Here is a 20,450-nt window from a genome sequence, read left to right on the forward strand (position 1 = left end):
GTATGTGCGGGAGAGAAGAAGACCCGAAGGTTTTCGTTCGTCTCCTATTTATTGGTGCAAACCGGCGACAATCGAAGTGATTCAAGCATGCAAGGAATGGGCGATTGCAACGGCGCCGATTTGCAGACTGTGACAGGATTTTCGGCAGAAATGCGGGATTTGAGCAGGATATCAACAGCAGTAGGTATGGGTATTATATTTTATTTCATCGTTTTTTTTTTGAACCAATTATGGAGGTCAACAAGGGACTAGCATCGGAGGGTGTAGGAGAGATCACCCCATCGATGATGAGTTAGCAGGAAGCTCTTCTTTTGTAAGGTAAAAAAATTTGTTCTAGATTTTTGTTTTTTGGGGACATTGCTTGCAATAACAAACAGCATATGGTTTCGTGGGACAAAGTTTGTATGCCAAAACTCAAAGGCGGGTTGGGTATTCCATCGATAAGTGCTCTTTAGTTTGCTTTCAATTGCTCGGTGATTTATAGAATGTATAATTGCCTCTCTCCCCTATCAACTTGGCTCTCCAGCAACTACACCTAACCTTGGAGGCCTCCTCATTCTAAAGCTAATAAATTTTGGGTTTCAGTTTGTAAAACTGCTGCTCTTGTGAAATCAAATTTTAAGTTTATTATTTTGCCTAATGCTCCAATATCCTTGATTTGGGATCATTAGTGCAACAATGCTTCTTTATCTGATCATGTTGGAGGGGCCTCTCTTGATCGGTTCACTCAACCTTTGTTGAGAAACTACATTACGAATATGCATTGGAATTTACCTGTTAATACCCCTCTGCTCCTGAGACATATGGTTAGCAGCAATCCGATAAATGACATTGTCGGTCCCTATTTGATCTGGAACAATCAAAACATGGTAAATTTTAGATATTTTATTGAGGAATTTTATAAAGAAATGATGTCTTGCTCTTGGTACAAACTGGTGTGGCATAAAAAACATATTCTGAAACATTATGTTTATGTTTGGCTTGCTCTTGTCGGTGGCTTGAAAACTGCAGATGCTTTGAGTATTTAAAAATATTCATGTCCCGGATACCTGCACCTTCTGTCACACCGCTTCTGAAAATGTTAATCACCTGTTTTTTTAATGTTCCTTTTCATTCTCTATTCTTGAAAGTCTCATTCCTGAGACTAAGATCTTTCAGCTTAGACCAACGGTGCTGCATCTTCTACAATGGCTGGAATCTGATTTTTTTGGTTCTCTCATGGTTAAGAATTATTATATGTTGATTGTTTGTTGCATTATATATCAAGTATGGAAAGAAAGGAACAATCAGAGACTTGGATGCGATGTTCAAAGTTCTTCCTTGCTGTTTAGTATTAAAAGAGTGGTTTTTGGAAAAGTATCAATGTGGAAAAATTCAAACAAATTGCTGGGAAACATCTGATATGGCAGGCTTCAAGTCCTGCTCTCTTGACCGCTCGTATTTTGGATCATGTTGTTTTGCCTGGACGATGATGAAGCTCCAATTGTTGGTCTCTGATTGACAGCCCTCTTGGATGGACTTCGGGAAATCAGGGGTTCATGTCTGCCTATTATTTTATCTATTCTAAGTCCTGGCTAACTATTTTTGGAGCATTTTTTGGAACTCTTGCTAAGTTCTTTTTGTGGTTTCAGCATCTTTGTGTTGTTTTTTGTGCTCTTATGAGTAATTGCCCATTCTTTTTGGTTGGGCTTTTTTGTTTTCTTACAATTTTGTAACCTTTTTTGTTATCAATATACGGGCCAAGCCCAAAATTTTCCCAAAAAAAAAAGTAAGCTCAAAAAGGACAAGTATAATTATTTAATAATTGCATTGTTAAGAAAGAAGATATCCGATGTGAGAGAGCCAGCACTTTGTGTGTCCTCGAGCGAGCTTGCAGCGTTTGCCGAGTGAATAAGAGATACAGACTTTGGAGTAGTGAATGACCTTCAAGTATCATGAGGGAAATGTACCGCGAGATCACCTCTTGTCTATCCCCTTATGACTTCTAAACTTGACTTATGATGAACTCTATGTGATGTTGACAAGAGTAAGGATTGTAGAGGAGCTCCATGGTGTGGATCCTCCATTTGAAATCGACGTGATCACCGAGAAATAAGAGGTCAGCTAGAAGCGCAGCTGAAGATGCGACTGTGGTGGCGACATAGGTGCAAGTTAAGGCGTCAACAGTGGAGCAAGTGGAGGATGAGGTCGCAGAGGCAGCGGAGATGCCTGCGACCTGGCTCTCTTTCGGACAATATTCCATCTTCTTTCCTCCCACAAAGTCAGTTTCACTGGAGGATGTCGCTGGGAGGCTAACAAATCTAGAGAATATGATGACCTCCATTGTGACAACGAGCCTAACACTCAGAAAGGAGAGGCAACTATTAGGGACGTCGCCATGTTGAAGAAGGATATGGGTGAGCTAGGAGACACAGTCACCTTCAATAGAACCCAGATGACGTCCACTAAGAATATTGTGAACTCAATAAGGACCACATGGGGCGTTGCCGTCCAGCAGGTCAAGCTGGAGAGTTTCCATGCGGGCGCCAAGTAATTGTTAGACTACCTAGAGAGAATTGGCGGGTTGGTGTCGGCCATGGAGAGTGCTTTGGTATTGGGGATGGTACATGGCGATCGACAACCTTGAATAACATAAAAGGCTTTTTGTTGTACACTAATGTGTAGAGAGTCCTTGTAATGTTTTCATGGAATGAATAAAAATTGATCTTATGTGAGCTTAGTTAATTTTGTTTTATGTCTTTTTATTGATATGTTGTAATGGCGAGTGTGAACTGTGAATGAGAGTGACTCGGAGAGTCTCAAGATGAATCACTAGCGTGTAGAGGAACCACTTGGAAATATTTTAGAATCTTCTAAGTTTTCTACTCGTGGGGAGTGAACAAGTGAGCAATTGTGGGGCGAATGCCAATGAACTATTTCAAAGCGAGTATTGATGTGAAGTGATGTGAGGACTCGCTAATAATGGCAACTCACCTTAGCATGGTGACTTACCAAGGGTAGATAAATGAGAATAATTTCAGAGCGAGGAAAGAGAAAAGGATGGTTTGGGCGAGCATGACAAGGATTTCGAGATCTTTTATAATGATGGAGAGAGAAAAAAGAAAATCTTTGTATTTAATACTAATTTGAGGGTTGCCTCAACTACAAACTGCTATACATTCCCTATAAATAGGAGGGAAGGTCCATGGGTGAGACCTTCACTTGAATTTTCTACTCATTATGCTCTTCTGCCTACCTGCAACCTTTAGACTTCTTTTGGTAAATGTGCTAGCGAGATTGTTGGAAAATATGATTTGTCAAGCTCACGATAGACAAAGAAGTACACTAAACTTGTCTTCAAGGCGTATTGTTACTCGCATGGTAACTTTACGATTAGGCCAGCGATTGCCAACAAGCGAATCAACTCCTTTGACGAAGAGTTGGTCATTCATGTCAACCACTTCGAACTGGGGTTGCAATTCCTACTGTGCATTAAAGTAGATGAGGTCCTGAACTACTACGAAGTCATCCCCATGCAGGTACTTCCAAACACGATGACAATGGTGGTGTCCTTTGCATTGTAGCTCTACAAGTATGGCTTGGCTTGGTCGCTCAACCTGTTATGGAATGCCTTTACAGAGAAGGCATTCTAGGACGGTTGTGTTGTGCTCGCCAACTGTATTGAAGGCGATTGGGCTAGCAAACAAAGTGTGTGATTGGAAGGAGAAGTACGTTGACGTACAAAGTATAGTTCCATGGATAGTGCCGACTCATCCAATCATGCTCACCAAGAAGAAGGCGGTGATTCCCGCCTTGAATAAGGAGGAGACTATATTGGTGACCATCAAGGGTGAATAGATGATCGTCCTCCACCATGTCGCCTACTTGAATGTTTTTAAGAGTTTTTTTGGTAAACCACTTCATTTTTTTAAAGAATTTTGTTTAAGTTTCGAACTCACATTTGACTGATTGTTTGTCTTTTTATGCAGAGAAAGTGGAAGTCTGAAAGTTTCCCTAGAACATGGCAACCTTAAAGTCTATTGTCAAGTCCATGATGAAACCTGCAGAGAGGAAGCGAGTGATGTTCTCTGAGGGACCTGCCAAGTAGGGGTATCAATATCTGACACCATCCGAAAATTCGACCCAAACCCTACCTGAAAATTCCAATTTAGGGACAATCCTTTTGGGAAACAAGCCAGGTTCAGGTCAACATGAAAACCCGACATCAACCCGGAACAGACTCGGTTCTCATACCGCACAGCACCGTAAGTCCGGGAGTCTACGACCCCTCCAGCAACCCCACCCCACGCTAGCCCCGTGGCCCGCGCTCTCCCTCGCCTGATACATAGTAGATACGCAACATATACATAATATAGGGGCGAATTCATATACTCACTGTTTTGTTCATCGATGAAATGAACTATTTTTGTACATAGATTTTTAGCTATTCTTTAATCAATTTATTCTGTAAAATAGAATTTGTACAATATATAAAATAACAAATCATGTAAAATTTAAAAAAAAAAATTATTTATTGATGATGATTCAAGAAAATTTTTAAGAAAGTTGCTAGTAGCAGTTTCTTACTTCAAATAGTTTAGCTATGAAGCTTTTACTTCTTATCTTAAAAATGAATTGGTCTTCTCTTGAGAAAATTCACGTATGCTTCAACAAAGAAAGATTTGATAGTGGAAGCAGAAGAATACGTGCTTGTATAGAACGGGTGGTTGATAGTTCAATAGAGTAAAAGAAGATTGCAAATGAGATTTTCAGATGTTGCATCCATGAATGGTCAAAAGATGAGGACCATGCCCTTCGGAATTTGTATGCTAAGTGATGAGGGTTTTTTTTTTTTTTTTTGAGAAAAAATGCAACTTATGCATTTATATTATTAAAAATAAGGAAAAGAAAAAAATACTATCCAATGCCATCAAATTCCTCCTTTAATATAGAAATAAAAAGGGGAGGAACCTTATGAAGCACTAAATCGTCCCAAATGAAAGAGCTTATGATTGCATAATTAGCACAAAGATCCGCTAATTTATTGCAATTCCTTTCAATACAATTGAATACTACATTATGAAAATCTTTAAAAGGTCATTCCAAATCATGTTTACCTTTGTAGAAGACCGATTGAAAAAGATTGATGATGTTGGAATTATCACTTTCAATAATCATCCCTTTGTAGTTATGCATCCAATCTTTGAGAACTCCTTTGATAGCATGAATAGCTTGAAGTTCAAGACTTGAAATATCCCAGTGTACACATGATTGACCAAAACAGGAACCGGCCTTTGCAATCCCGGAATACACCTCCAATTCCTCCCTTGTATGAGTTTAATAAGGACGCATATACATTAACCTTTATCCAATCGAGTGGAGGGGGATGCCAATGTATATCCAACAGCAAATGTTGTTGTAGCAACCCATTTACTCGATTTAAAGCCAGAAAAGTTTGTTGAATAAGAGACTAAACTGAATGCTTCAGAAGCGATGAAAATGGAAGATTGATCCTTTCCTTCATGAACCAATTTGTTCTTACCTTTCCAAGAAAAGTAAATAACATTGCAAAATAAATTGGTAGTCCAAAAGTTCTGGAGAGATAACCAAACCAAGTAATCCTCCAATGAATTGAAAACGGGAAATTTAAAGCCCCATTTTTCCAGATTTTGAAAAATACTTTCAAGCTTTTTACATTTGATTACCACATGTTCAACATCTTCTTGCATATTGCAATTCCTTGGACAACAATTGTGCATTTGTAATCTTATATAACAAAGAAAATCGGAGGTTGGAATTGCATTATGGAATAATCTCCACCAAAATCCTTCAACCCGAGGAAGTAACTTGGCTCTCTTTATCCATTCCCAATAAGCTACTTGGCTTCGGTTTTCGAGGGATGCTTCTATAAGACGAGAAATTTTCTAAATGTTGTTGGCTAAAAATATCTTCAAAATTAGGACACGGGTCAGGTTCGGGTTCATGTCCAACCCGAAATTGACCCGGCACTATTCGGGTCAACCCGAACTCAACCCGTTTTTGCAAACGGGTCGATTTTTCGGACCCGAACCCGACCTGCATAGTTCGCTCGCTGTGAAGGTTTCTCCCTTTGATGCACTTCTTCGTTGTCGTTCGACTTCGCTCCTTGGAGGCTTGGACGATGTTCCCTTCCAGTCATATGGGAAGTTACAACATTTTGATCGGAAGCAAAGGCGGGAGTTCACTCGCTGTGAAGGTTTCTCCCTTTTGTGCACTTCTTCGTTATTGTTCGGCTTCGCTTCTTGGTCAACCTTCCCTTCCAGTCGGATCGAAAGTTACAACATTTTGATCGGAAGCAACGGTTTGTAAAGGTTTTTGCTTCTCCCTTTCCTACGCTACTTCGTAGCCATTCGACTTCGCTCCTTGGACGACATTCCCTTCCAGCGGATCGAAAGTTACAACATTTTGATCGGAAGCAACGGCGGAACTGCGGGAGTTTGCTCGCTGTAAAGTTTTCTGTTTTTGGTTTCTCCCTTTCCTACACTACTTCGTAGTCATTCGACTTTGCTCCTAGGACAACGTTCCCTTCCTGTCGGATTGGAAGTTACAACATTTTGATTGAAAGCAATGGTGGGAGTTCGCTGGTTGTGAAGGTTTCTCCCTTTCATGCGCTTCTTCGTAGTCTTTCGACTTCGCTCCTTCGGAAACAACGATAGGAGTTCGCTCGCTCGTTGGATTTCGGGTCAAAATTGGGTTTCCGGGACAACCCGAACTCGATCCAAAAATTGAAACAAGTTGAAAATTAGGACTGAAACCCGACCCGTTTTGGATTCGGGTTGACCCGAACACAAAATTTTCGTGTCGGGTTCGAGTCGGGTTTTCGGGTCGTGTCAATTTTTGACACCCCTAATATATTTGTTGCTCTGAAACAATGATATTCATCATCATCCTCGTGTACTCAGATGATGGCTAACTGCAGGGTGTGCTGGTTATGAATTTCTTGGTGAAGCATTTGAGCAAGTTTGAGAAATTAAACTTTTTTGAAGATGAAAACATTTGTGTTGTGTTTTCCTTCACGAGAAATTTCCCTGTTAAAAAAAATTAGTTTAAAAAAAGTTTTCTCATTGACCAGCATGTATTGTTCAGTCTCCTCATTACCCTACACTCATGTGCTAATTTGGTATGCAAACCTGTTGAGATAATTTTTTAATAGGAATTCACTACTAACTTTAGAATTATTCTTTAAAGATTTTATGAATATGCGGCCTAAATATATATATTTCGAGCTCTTGCTAACTATCACAGCAGTGTGTACTTCTCAGGAATTTTCACAATACCCATCTTCCTCAAAACTCTGATGCAATGTGAACACAACAAACCCATCATCTCAAACTTTCTGCAACTGCATTGAATGCTTCTCTTGTACATCAAAATCAACAATCCAAGGATTAGACTGCTCTTTATTTTTTGTGCAACAAACAAAAAATTTTAAAGAATCACATGATATGGACTTTATAATTATTCCACCCACACCTTGTAGAATTTCTTCTTCAAAAAATAAATATAATTTCGTTGAATAAAATTGAGCAGCTTGCTTTAATATTTGGTTGTTTTTTATTACAAGTGTTATTTCAGACTAATTGCATTTGTAATTCTCATCTTGTTCATTATAGCGTCAAGTCATCATCACCTTTATCTAAAACAAGAAAACAATCAGTTATAGAACTTATGGCCTTTGAAATGCCATGACACATATTATTAGTAGACTTGCTAAACTGTGTGGATAGAATGTCCATACTAAAATATTCCTTATAGAATATTATTGACCACTTATTGCTCATCTTATAAAGAACCTCCAACCAACCATGATCATTAAGGTTCTCTTATGTGATCATTATAACCTAGGTTTTCTCAAACTCCTTTTTAGAATCACACTTGCTCAAACAGTTATAAAAGAGACCTCTGACTTTATTGTTGCTATTGAAGCACCAAAATTTTGATGGAACCTTTTTACAGATATACCATTGGCATAGTCTATGGCAGTGTGAGATAATGCAGCTTCTATGGCCCTAACCATTGTTTGGTCTTGATCAGTAAATATTATTTTTAGATGTTTATCACTCATTATTCGTATAAAAGTTATAAACAACCACGTAAATGATGCAATTATCTCCTCTGATTTTGCCAATAATTATTAACCCCGACAAATGGGGCGCAGACTAAATTATATTTATTAAGCTTATAACAAGTGTAAAAAATTATCACATATCCAAAGCAGTCAAAATTTATCCAACCCATCTCATCAACCCAAAAAAATTTAACAATCCATCAAATTCATCAATTTGAACATCTGATGCGAACATATTGTCATCAACTTGATGATATTTAAATAATTGAATCAAAGTATTAGTATCCCCAAATTCAATCTTAGCTTTATTTATCTCCTCTATTCATAATGATAATGGTTGTTATCAAAAAGAACATTAGAAGAAATCACTTGCAGCGAGGACCAAAGAAAATATAAAAATAATGTCATATTAATTTATAGGAAATCAAACCAATGCTTTAGCTGAGGAGACAATGTCTTCCTTCCTTTTTTTCTCTTTTTTTACTCTCTTTAAAATTTTCCATGAAGTTGCATGTCTGGACAGCTCAAACTAGAGTTATGCATTTCAGTAATGATAGATCTCAGACGCGCTGATGGTAGCACTGAGGAAAGATCAAAGAGTAAGTAAATTGAGTCAACAAGCTGAACTTGATTATATCAAAAACAAGGAAGCATGATTGTCCTCCACTGTTCATTTGTTTACCAAAAACTAAGTGCATTTTCACTGTTCATTTGTTTATCCGGAATACACTTTCTTCTGCAAGCTTTTTCCCTTTTTTTCCTTCTTAACATACTCAGCTTTGAACTTTCAAACAAATAAGGAGAATATCATGAAAAACCTCATATTTTTTATGCACAAGTCACAAATAAAATAGACTGGATCAAAACTTTTCATGTTAAAAAAGAAACAGACAGTCATTGACTAATCAGGCAACTCAGACACAAATAAATCGCGAAAAAAAGACATATTAACTTCGACGATCAGCATTAACTATCAATCAAAGAGATCAAAGTTCCAGGAAAAATAATAGATACCTTTTCCAACATCCACTGGCATAACCGACCTCGCCTCCCTCGTGATAGCCTTTCTCAGGCAAAGCATTGATGACTGTTATAGGCCCCCCCGTGGCGGTCGAATCTGCCATCATCGTCGCGATAGCTCTCAACCTGCGGTAACTCTGAACCCAGTTTACTCGAAGCCTCGCATTCAGATCTCGCCAGCAAAACGCAATCTCCCACTTTCTTCTTGAAGATGAGCACCCCTTAAGATTCGTTGCTCGACCAATAAAACTTCTCAAGCTAGCAATGCATACCATCTAAAAAGAGCAGTGGGTGCTAGCCTAGAACCAAGGATATCTATCTTTAAGTCCGTACAAAAAGGACGAAGCCAGAGAAGAATTCACACTTCTTCGTCTCTGAACGCCGATGCCTGCGAAGCTCTATGCAGCATCGGATTCAAAAATGGCATCTTCACGGCACGGCGATTGCCCAAACTTCAAAGAAATACTTTACACAATTTGGGAAGTAGGTACTTTTCGCCCGAGAAGATGATATAGGCGCCCGATGCAACACCAAAGGTCTCGCATTTCGAACCACTTCCGGATCCGGAAGGGCTTCTTGAACAGAAAGAGAAAATGGAGATGGCGGATTCGTGAGCAAATCAAGATCGCAGAAGAGCGTGAGGAATACAGGGCCCTCGATTGTGTCGAGGGCTGTCGAATTTTGTCAGAAATAAGAGATGAAAGGAGAAGAAAGGATGAAGATATTACAAAAACTGACTTGTGTTTAACCTTTAAGGTCCTATAAGCCAGCACCACGAGGCAGTACCTTAGAACAGGCCAGCGGTTCGTGGAACTGAACAGCCTTTGGGATTACAGAGCGGACGATAAATACTTTAGGTGAAATTATTCTATGAGGGTAGGAACAGTGGCGGATCTACAGTGGGGGTCATGGGGGCACGGGCCCCCACTGACAAAATGAACAAAATATTCCAATACTCAGCAAGAATCGAAAGAACCAGTGGCCGATCAACTAAAGTATTGTCCCGTTTCAGCTTTCAATATGATAAAACATAAATTTAGTTTTATCTAACATAACATTTTGAAATACAGGCGGTGTGGGACTAAAGATTTTTTAAAATAAAATTTTTAGATGCCGCGGCCAATTCACCACTCTCTTTATTTAATCTTGGGCCAGTTCTATAGGGCTTAACATCCCTAACAAACTTTCAAGTGGTATCAGAGCACTTTCTAGTGTCATCTGAGCACTTTCAAGTGGTATCAGAGCTGGATTCATAAAATTAAGTTTTAAAACTTTTTGAATTTTGATCCATGGCTAATTTTTCAAATCATACTGTTACGAAAGGTTATTCAATCATGAGACAACCTTTATTTGAAAATATTCCTTTTAATTTTTAAAAAATTCGCATGACTACTTTCTTATAATTGATTAATTTTCACATGTGACATATGATTTTAACTGGTTATTCATCACCATCACGTATTGTTAATGGAGTTAAAATTGATATTCATTTTAATTAATGGAATAGGGAAGAACATGTAAATGCTTAATTGAATGCAAAATCTTTAAATTGTTTTTTCTGTGCTTTAAATTTTGAAGATTTTATGTTAGTATCCACGTGCACTATTGGTAAGGAAGTTTGGGATAAACTACACACCATATACGAAGGCACTAGTGAAATCAATCAATCCAAGTTAAATATATTAATGCATGATTTTGAACTGTTTTCATGAAACCTTTTGAAACGATCTTAGACATGTATACTAGGTTCATTCAAATTGTAACATCATTGCAAGCCTTAGGAAAAGAATTTTCAAATTTTGAAAAAGTTAACAAAATTCTCCATTGTCTACTGGATAAGTTCAATGCTAAAGTAGTTGCTATTTGTGAATCAAAAGATTTGAATGAATATTCTATTGATAATTTGATTGGCTCACTCATTGCCTACGAGCAAAGTTTGGGTCAAAGACTTTTGGATGCAGGTGAAACGATTATTCTAAAAGCTGAAGATACAGAAAGAGATAGCTTAGTTGGTGACGAATGCAATGACTTGTGAAGCAAATCACAAAGCTCACCAAAGTATAAGTAAAAGTGGAAAAAAGGTAAAAATGGTAAAGATGTTCATATTCTTTCTGACATTATGTGCTTTCGATGTAGGAAGTCTGAACATACGAAAAATCAGTGCCATAATTTAAAAATTCTTCATATGAAAGAAAAGGGCAAGACGAAGCAAAATTTAAACTGAGGAAATAATGAAAGACAAAAAATCTAATGGGCTGATCTGATTTTTGAAGCATCAGACCAGGAAAGAGATAATGGTTAAAAGCATTTCGTATTTTTGTGTTGTGTTTTTATGTTTTTATTTTTTATTTTTGTGTTTTAATTTTGTTTATCCTTTGAAATTTTTTTTTTTCGTGAAAGTTTTTCTCTGATCAACACACACATTCACTTTTCTAAAAATGAAAAATCTACTTCCTGTTTTTTCTTGAAATCTTTGGTAAGTTGTGTTTGACTTCTCTAAAACAGTCAAAGGAAGGAAACTCATATTTTTGATTCTCAATCTCTATTACCTAAAAGAGGTTATCCTACTTTTGATTTAAAATCTTTTTTATCTTTTAAATTGGTTTTTGAAACTAAATTTTTTATCTCCTTACATTTTATTTATCGCATAGGGATCTTTTGCAAGTTGTTGAATCTAACTCATAATTTTCTTAATCAAGAATTCGCTTTATCAATAGGATGAGTTTACTTTTATTTTTTAAGACTTCAGAAAGGTAGCATATTAAAAAAATGACTAATGATACCAAAAATAAAAGATGCGCAATGATGCCAAATTGAAAAATAGACACAAAAGTGTATCAAAAATCAAAAGATGCGCAGTGCTCCAACCAATTGTCAAGAGGCATAAAATGAGCCCACAAAGTTTAATACTTACCATTCTTGTACTTCTTAAAAGCTTAAGAGTTGATACTTTCGATACTTGAGTTTGAAAATCTTGATTCCTGATTCAACAATTCGTGCATTAATCTTCTATTTGATATATTTTATGGAAGGAGTTTTGAAAAATAATTGTTTCTTTCTCTAATTTATTCTTTGAATTATGTATTGAATTAAAAAGTTTTTTAACCTTTTAAAAGAACTTGAGTTTGGATGATCAAATTCTGGATTTTTAACCTTTTATGGGCTATGCGTTGTTAATCTAATTCTACTAAGTTTTTTGACTAAAACTAAGAGGTTACCTTCTCATTTTAAAAATATTTGTTTTTTTTTTCACTAGATCAGAGAACGTTTTTATCTTCTGTTTGTTTTAGTTTTTGTTTGTGCCTCCTCTCTTTTTGATAAAGTCAAAGGGGAAGAACGTACTATTGAATTTGTATCCTTTTTTTCTTTTCAAAAAATCTAAAACAACAAAAATATTTTTATCTTCCCTATTTTTTAAAAAAGGTTTATCCTAGTTAGGGAGAGATTAGGAGAAAATAATACTTTTTGAAAATTCAAATTGAAATGTTTGCCATCATCAAAAAGGGGGAGATTGTTGCAGATCTATGGTTTATGATTTTGATAATAACAAACTTTCTTATTTCTCTACGACTGCCTTACGTACTGGCATTTCAGGTCCACACGATCAGACTGCAATTTGGAACCAACTCAAGATTGGGTAGACTAGGTCTGAGTCAGTTTGTACCCTTTTTCCTTTCTTGAGTCTGTTGTATTTATTGTGGCTCCTGATGCTTTGTAACGTATAAGAGTTTCTGACTGTTCCCTAGAGTTTACTATTTTTTGTAACATCGTCCTAGATGATATTTATATCGGCCGAGACAACATGTTTAAAAGCAGAAACCCTAATTAGGACATCCTCATCAAAGCAGCCGTCATTATGCAAAATGCATCGTCCTGGACGATTTTGTATCGGCCAGAACGATAGGCTCAATTCAGAAAGAATATGCTGCCAGATATACTTAGGAAATACTTATTTTTGGACATTGGCCTGGTGGATCGGCCTGGACTATAAAATATCGGTCAGGACGATCCAGGACAATTTTTCCAAAATTTCTCTGGCAATTTTGGAAAGCAATTAATGGTGATTTCGTCCGGGCTGATTAGACATCGGCCAGCTTCATTTCAGGATGATTTTCATCATATTTGAACTAATCGGCCAGGACGATATGTCTATCATCCTAGACGATAAAGTCGGCAACTTGCATTAATGAGCTCGTTTTTAGCTTTTCTATTTAAGCTATGACATGACACTTTGTAAGTGTTTTTGGCAGCCATTGTAGCTTTGTTCTTGTGGGGGAAACTTGAAGAGAAAGCTTGAAAGTGAGTGAGGAACGGGTGAAGTTTCAAAAACTTATTCATGTATTTAAATATTCATACAATAATATGATGTAATTTAGATAAAATTAATTATACATTAGTAAATTTATATGAAACAAGTTTAATTCAAAATGAATGCGTAATAAATTCTTATCACATATGCTTATAATATTTAATTTTCCTAATTAATTATATTTTCATAATTGATAATAATGAAGCTTATAAATTTTATTTAATAAAGAAATCTTATAGATTTCTAAGTCATTATTATTATCATTAATTAATAATATATAAATCATTTTAATAGATATTTAAATTATGAGCAAATCGAACCAAGCAGGTAAATATTAATGGATCTCTAACATACTCCTACGTTATTATAAAAATCTTCAAGCTTTCCATCTGGTCCATCTTGAGTTCTTTCAGCTCAAATTTTAATTGAACTTGAGTTGTGTAATATAAATTTTACATGATAATTATCATACACTTCCATCAAATCATTACACCTGAAATATTTAACACACAAATTAGAACATCCAAGCATATATTTCTTATCATTAAAATATCTAGAATAGATCATGAGGTAGATAATATCAACAGAGCTTACTTACTTTTATGAGGAAATTAGGGATTAGTAGTTTAATTAGAATGGCAATTTTTTTATTTACTTGAGAACAAGCAAGAGTTTAATATGGGAAAATTTTGATAAATGTAAATAATATATTATTTTATGTATTATATTTTCAGTGAAAATATATTATTTTAGTTGTGTTGTACAAAAAAAATACAAAATTCTATATATCATCTAACGTAGTGGCGTTGAACAAATCAATATTGTTGTGTTATCAATGGCACTACTAGAGTGCTACAACATTGATATGGTGGCACCAACTTCTATGTTGGATAGTGCCACGGTGATTAGATGACCAGCTTTGCAGTGTCATGCTCACTGTCTTCAAGCGTCGTAGTGTTACAATATATTATGCCTAAGCATAAAAATTGCCACTCCGTCACCACAACATAAAAGTCAATAGCTTCATGGTGTAATAGTTATAACTTCCAAAGGACATGATCTGTCAGTAAAATAATGCGACTGTTTATTAAGTAATTGATCCACGTCAGCAAGCACCACAACCGAGCTAAAACAACAGCATAGTGGCTTTAGTTCATTTTTGGGGGCAACAATGCTAATCTTTCATGCGTCGTAGTGCTAGTTGCCTACTTTGTGTTTTCCTATAAATAGTCATTGTGTTATATTTGTAAGGGAGTTCAATCACTTTTATGATTTCAATATTTTTTAGAGTACTTCTTTAAATCTCTTTTAAAGTCAAATTTAAGAGAGACTAGGGAAGTACTAGATAAAATCATTAGAGTGTTTAGTTAGTGTTTATTTAAGCTACTATGTACATTAAGGAAGGAGTGTAAAGGAGATACATTGATCCTTCCTGGTGATATCATTCTCTTGTATTTTCATTCTTTAATGATTTCAATGAACATGATTTTGCTTATCTTTTCTTCCATGTCTTACTAATTATTTAAATTTGGATTGATGATGTAGAGAATTGATATGTCATTGAAAATTGATCTTGATCGGGCATGAATCTCAAGGAAAAAATCAAGTTGGAAACTTCATCACCTGAACCCTAATGTTAGCAAACTTATAGTCAAACTGAGCATATCGTAAAGACGAACCCAATGACACCAAATTCAACTCAATCCGAGCTCAAATGAGTCCAAATCCAGGACCCGAAGCGTTGTTGGAAAGTTCGTACCACAATTTGAGTTACCAAACAATTTCCAAATTTGATAAGCTTATACTCGAATCGAGGGGCTCAACGAGACGAATCCAACGAGCCCAAGATCGTTAAATTTTGACATCATTAAGGTCTTCAAATGCCTGATGAACTGTGCATGATCAAGGGATTCGTCTCCCTATCTGCCCCTGATCTCACGCCTATTTACAAGCTATGCCACTCCAGAAAATCTATAAATAGACCCCTCATTTCTCTTATGAGGGGGGCCCAAGCAATAAGAAGAAAAGAAGAAGAAGAAGAAGAGAAGGATTGTAGTGAAGAAACTCCTCGACCACCGACACCAGAATTCTACCCAACGCTATATTTCTACCTGACACTGGACTTTTGCCTATTGTCGGACTTTCACCAGAAATCTATCTGATGTTGGATTTCTGTCCATTACCAGACTTCTACCTGACGCCGTCTTTATGATCTCTGTCCTTAGACAAAGGTCCTTCTGACTAACATCGCCCGCTGACTATAGTCCTTCCGACCTCCATCACCAGCCGACTACGGTCCTCTTGACTTACATCCCCCACCGACTGCAGTCCTTCTGACCTCCATCGCCAGCCGACTACGACCCTTCTGACTAACATCGCCCGTCGACTATAGTCCTTCTGACCCACGTCGCCAACCGACTACGATCCTTCTGACTAACATCACCCGCTGACTACAGTCCTTCTGATCCCCGTCGCCAACCGACTATGATCCTCCTGACTCGCGTCTCCCACCAACTACAGTCCTTCCGTCCTCCGTCGCTAACCGAATACGATCCTTCTAACTAACGTTGCCCGCCGACTACAGTCCTTCTGAGCTCCGTCGCCAGCCGATTACGGTCCTCCTGACTTACGTCGCCCGTCGACTACAGTCATTACGACCTCCATCCCCAGCCAACTATGGTCCTCCTGACTTATATTGCCCGCCGACTACAATCCTTCTGACCTCCGTCGCCACTGACTACAGTCCTTCCGACCTCCGTCGCCAACCGACTACGGTCCTTTTAACTTATGTCGCCCACCGACTATAGTCCTTTAGAATAAACAAACACATCAACATCGATGCTTTGTATTCTCACCATGTAATGTACTCTATAAGATGTACATCAAGCTAAAACCTTCCCCTGGGGAAGAACCTCATTTGTAATCAACTACAATACTGGTGGATTCATTTAAACTGGGCTAGTCCCCGTGGTTGTTCCCCCTATTCAGAAGTTTTCCACATAAAAATCTTGATGTCTCTTATGAACGCTACACTATCTCTTATCTGATTGTGTGCCGAATTTTCGTACAACGCTAAGACGTTAAACTTTATATTTCTCTACCGCCGCAAATACTCTTGGACGCAACAAGAACATATTAAATACTAATAACAATTATTGTGCTATAAAGTTAAAATATGTTTTTAATATTATCCCGCTAGCTCTTTATTTAATGCACATAGTGATCATATGTGTAGTTAAATACAAGTGTGATGTATAGCCTCAACGCTAAGACGTTAAACTTTATATTTCTCTACCTCCGCAAATACTCTTGGGCGCAACAATAACATATTAAATACTAATAACAATTATTGTGCTATAAAGTTAAAAGATGTTTTTAATATTATCCCGCTCTTTATTTAATGCACATAATGATCATATGTGTAGTTAAATCCTAGTGTGATGTATAGCCTCAACGAAGGAATAGAAGAATAATTAGGAATATTAAAATATTATGTTTGCATGCCTAGACATAGGATGTAAAATATACTAGATTCTTAAGGAGATGATATAACTGTATGAGGCCAACAGATATCCTTTTCACCCCTATAAGTTCGATAGAGATCTAGGGGTGCATATACTCTGAATCACATTAAAATAAAATTTTCATTTGGAAATATATGTAATTTATATTTATCAACCCAAAATAATTTATTTAAATATTGTATCTATTATTTTACTATTTTTATTCAATGATTAAATCTCCATAACCAACAATTTTATTTTAGTAGAATAATTTTACAAATAAATTAAATAGTAGTAGTTGATTGCTGAAAAATATATTTCCTCATGGGTTTGACACTCTACTCTGTCATTTTCTTGCTTGATTCGGCAAGTATATTTGCATATATTAAGTGGGATTTGCTATTTTATATATTAAAGAAAATATAAGCATTGTTTAGGATAGATAGAGCCTTAAATATTTTTATAAATTAAAATTACACTCCATAGTAACCTGCCATCATCCACCATGATTGACCATGACTCCAAAGTAGTTAGACCTCTACAAACATCTCATCATTAGCTCATTTTGGGGTTCATGTACATAGTTAAGAAGATAAACTTACGCATAAGTGTGACTATTTGTAAAGGCATATCATATTTAGCGATTATAGTAATGGTTTATTGAAGGCTCTAAACTTTCTTTAATTTCCTTTCTACACACACACACACACACACACACACACACACACACACACACACACACACACACACACACACAAAACCCATGGATACACACACCCCCATTAAGCCTATAAGGAGTACATGTTCCACAATTAACATTCTTTGGCAACATTTATGAGAAAATTCTACTATCGCTTGGGGGAAATAAGAGCCAAGAACAAAATAAAACCCTTAGGTAACCACACTCTTGGAGAGTCCTATAAGCAATCAAACCTTGATCATTATTTTAGAGAGTTGTTCATAAGAAAAAAATTCAAGGATATCACCCAATTGTGGATCAATTCCTTTCCTACTACAAACATCAACACATTTTAGTTCTCTTACATTTTTCTAACTTAACTTTCAACCTTGAAATTCAATTTGACATCACTCAAAACTCCAAATCCAACCTTATATGCTTTGAGTTCATCCTAACATCATTATCGTCATTATTAGAAAAGTTAAATATATCATCAATAAATTCAATCACAAACTAATCAAGATAAGGTATCTTAAGAAGAAGTTTTGGGTTTTTCCTAGCATTATAGTAGAAAACCTTATCTTAACTTACTATCATGAAATGATGCTTTGGGTGAACCCAAAGCCATATTAACTTTATACTTATCATTTGTGTTTCCTTTTACAAGCCTTATCTTAACTTTTTCTATATTGATTAGTTTTATCTTAACTTTCCTACTACAACCTTTAAGGGTTCAACCCAAAGAATTAACCCCTTTGAGGGTTATTCAGGTTTATTGAGTTAGCACAATTATATGCTGACTTTTTAAATATGAATTTTGAATGAGAAATGTTACTTTCTTGGGACATGTCATCAATCGTGAAGGCATTTTAACTGATCATGAATATACGAGAGAAATGGTAGAATGGTAAAAGCTAACAAGTATGACTGAGGTTTGAAGTTTTTATGTATTAGTTGGTTATTATAGGTGATTTATAAAGGGGTCTTTGCATAATGTACTACCTAAATCCAGACAGACCAAAAAAGATGTTAAATTTGACTAGATTGATGAGTGAGAGCAAACCTTCCTAGAACTTAGTAGTGTTTGACATATGTTCTTGTATTAATTATTTCTTTTGGAGTTGATGAATAATGCATCTTTAACAATTTTATGATATATTTTAATATTGAACAATATGGTGGTTTCTTATGCTTCAAAACTATTTAAACAACATTAGTTAAATTACCCAACAAATAATTTCAAGTTGGTTGCAATAGTATTTTCTCTTAAAATTTGGAGGCATTATCATTATAGAGTAAGATGCAAATTATAGGCATTATTATAAAGTTCAAAAAGTAAATTTTTACTTAGAAAGATTTGAACATGAACCAAAAAAGATGGATAGAGTCGATTAAGGATTATGATTTAAATATACATTATTGTCTTGTAAAAAGTAAATGTGGTAGCAAATGAATTGATTAGAATATACAGTGAGCATGTAAGTTTGATATGAACTCAGGAAGCACAATTGATTAGAGATATAGAGCCATTATAATTGGAGGTTAGTGCATTGAATGATCAAGAAATAAGCAGATTATCTCAAATGACTTTACATTCTAATATGAAGGAAAAAAATAGAATACATTAAAGGACTATAATGACTATCAAAAATTGGCTGATCAATTACAAGTTGGTAAGAGAAATGTGCTTATAATATATGAGCATGGTATGATCAAAAACAATTTGAATATTTGGATTTCAATATGTTATGAGTTAATTTAAGATATTCTACATGAAGTACATAATTCAACTATTTGATTTATTCAAGCAATACCAAAATATGTAAAGATTTAAAAATATTATTTTGGTGGCCTAGAATGAAGAAGAATGTAACTAAAAATGCAAAAAAAAAAAAAAATGTAGTCAAATTTGAGTCATGCTATGTGGTAAAAGTTTAATATTAGAAGCCAAATGAAATGTTATATCATTGGCAACACTACAATAGAAGTGGGAACATATAGTGATGTATTTTATATAGAATTTTCCATATCAAGAAAAGGTTTTGATTAGATTTGGGTTGTAATTTATAAAGTGAAAGTCATCATCCTTTTTACTTATTCATAAGATTGATTTAGTAGAATGATTAGCAAAGATATTTGTGATGAAAACAATAAGACTTAATGGAATTCCTAGGATCATTATATCAAATAGAGAGTTGATTCACATCTAGACAGTGGAAGGACACTCATAAAAGTTTGGGCACTAAATCATATTTCAGTGCAACTTTCTATAAACAGATAAATGACCAATCAGAAAAACCTATTCGGGTGTTAAAGGTTCTATTAAGGCTATGCCTCTTAGATTTTGGAGATAACAAGGAGAATCATATTCCATTAATATATTTTACTTAAAATTGTTGACCTCGATTTTGCCCCGACTTGGGCCTGAAGAGTTTGACTTGGTCAAATTGACCAAGTTAGACCTCGAGACCCCCTCCAGTGGGTTCAATGAGTTGGTTGGAGTCGGTCGAGCCCGGGCCCAGGCTATGGGTCAACCTGGTTGACCAGGTCAACCCAGGTTGACCCAAATTGACCTAAAGAGCCTAAAATTAATTTTAAATCAATTTCATGCCTTCGAGGCTCGACCCATGGGCTCCCTTGACCCTCTTGACTGATTTGACCAAGTCAATCGTTGACTTGGTCAAACCATGTCTTAAATTGGTGAAAATCACCTATTTAGAGCCCAATTAAGACCCAATTAATGCCATTCAAGCCTCATGAACGTTTTAGAATTCAAACCACGGCCTCATGAGGCTATTCTCCCTCCTAAATGATGAGATATTCGATCCTAGCCGTAGATCTAAGGGTGAGGCC

General features: G+C 36.0%; 1 protein-coding gene across 2 annotated transcripts in view; it reads right to left on the reverse strand.

Moving 5' to 3' along the window:
* LOC110094641 (probable protein phosphatase 2C 52) overlaps window positions 1–9,822 on the reverse strand; it is a 30,140-nt gene extending 20,318 nt beyond the window's left edge. The window contains exon 1 of one of the 2 annotated variants that reach the window (XM_028697518.1): window positions 9,101–9,822. In XM_028697518.1, the coding sequence (XP_028553351.1) occupies window positions 9,101–9,381 (281 nt within the window). In that variant the 5' untranslated portion in view covers window positions 9,382–9,822. The remainder of the gene's footprint in view (window positions 1–9,100) is intronic. The other variant, XM_020819907.2, reaches the window with a different exon arrangement.
* Window positions 9,823–20,450: the final 10,628 nt, after the last annotated feature.

This window comes from Dendrobium catenatum, unplaced genomic scaffold, assembly GCF_001605985.2.
Source record: "Dendrobium catenatum unplaced genomic scaffold, ASM160598v2 fragScaff_scaffold_954, whole genome shotgun sequence".
NCBI classification, from domain to species: Eukaryota; Viridiplantae; Streptophyta; class Magnoliopsida; order Asparagales; family Orchidaceae; genus Dendrobium; species Dendrobium catenatum.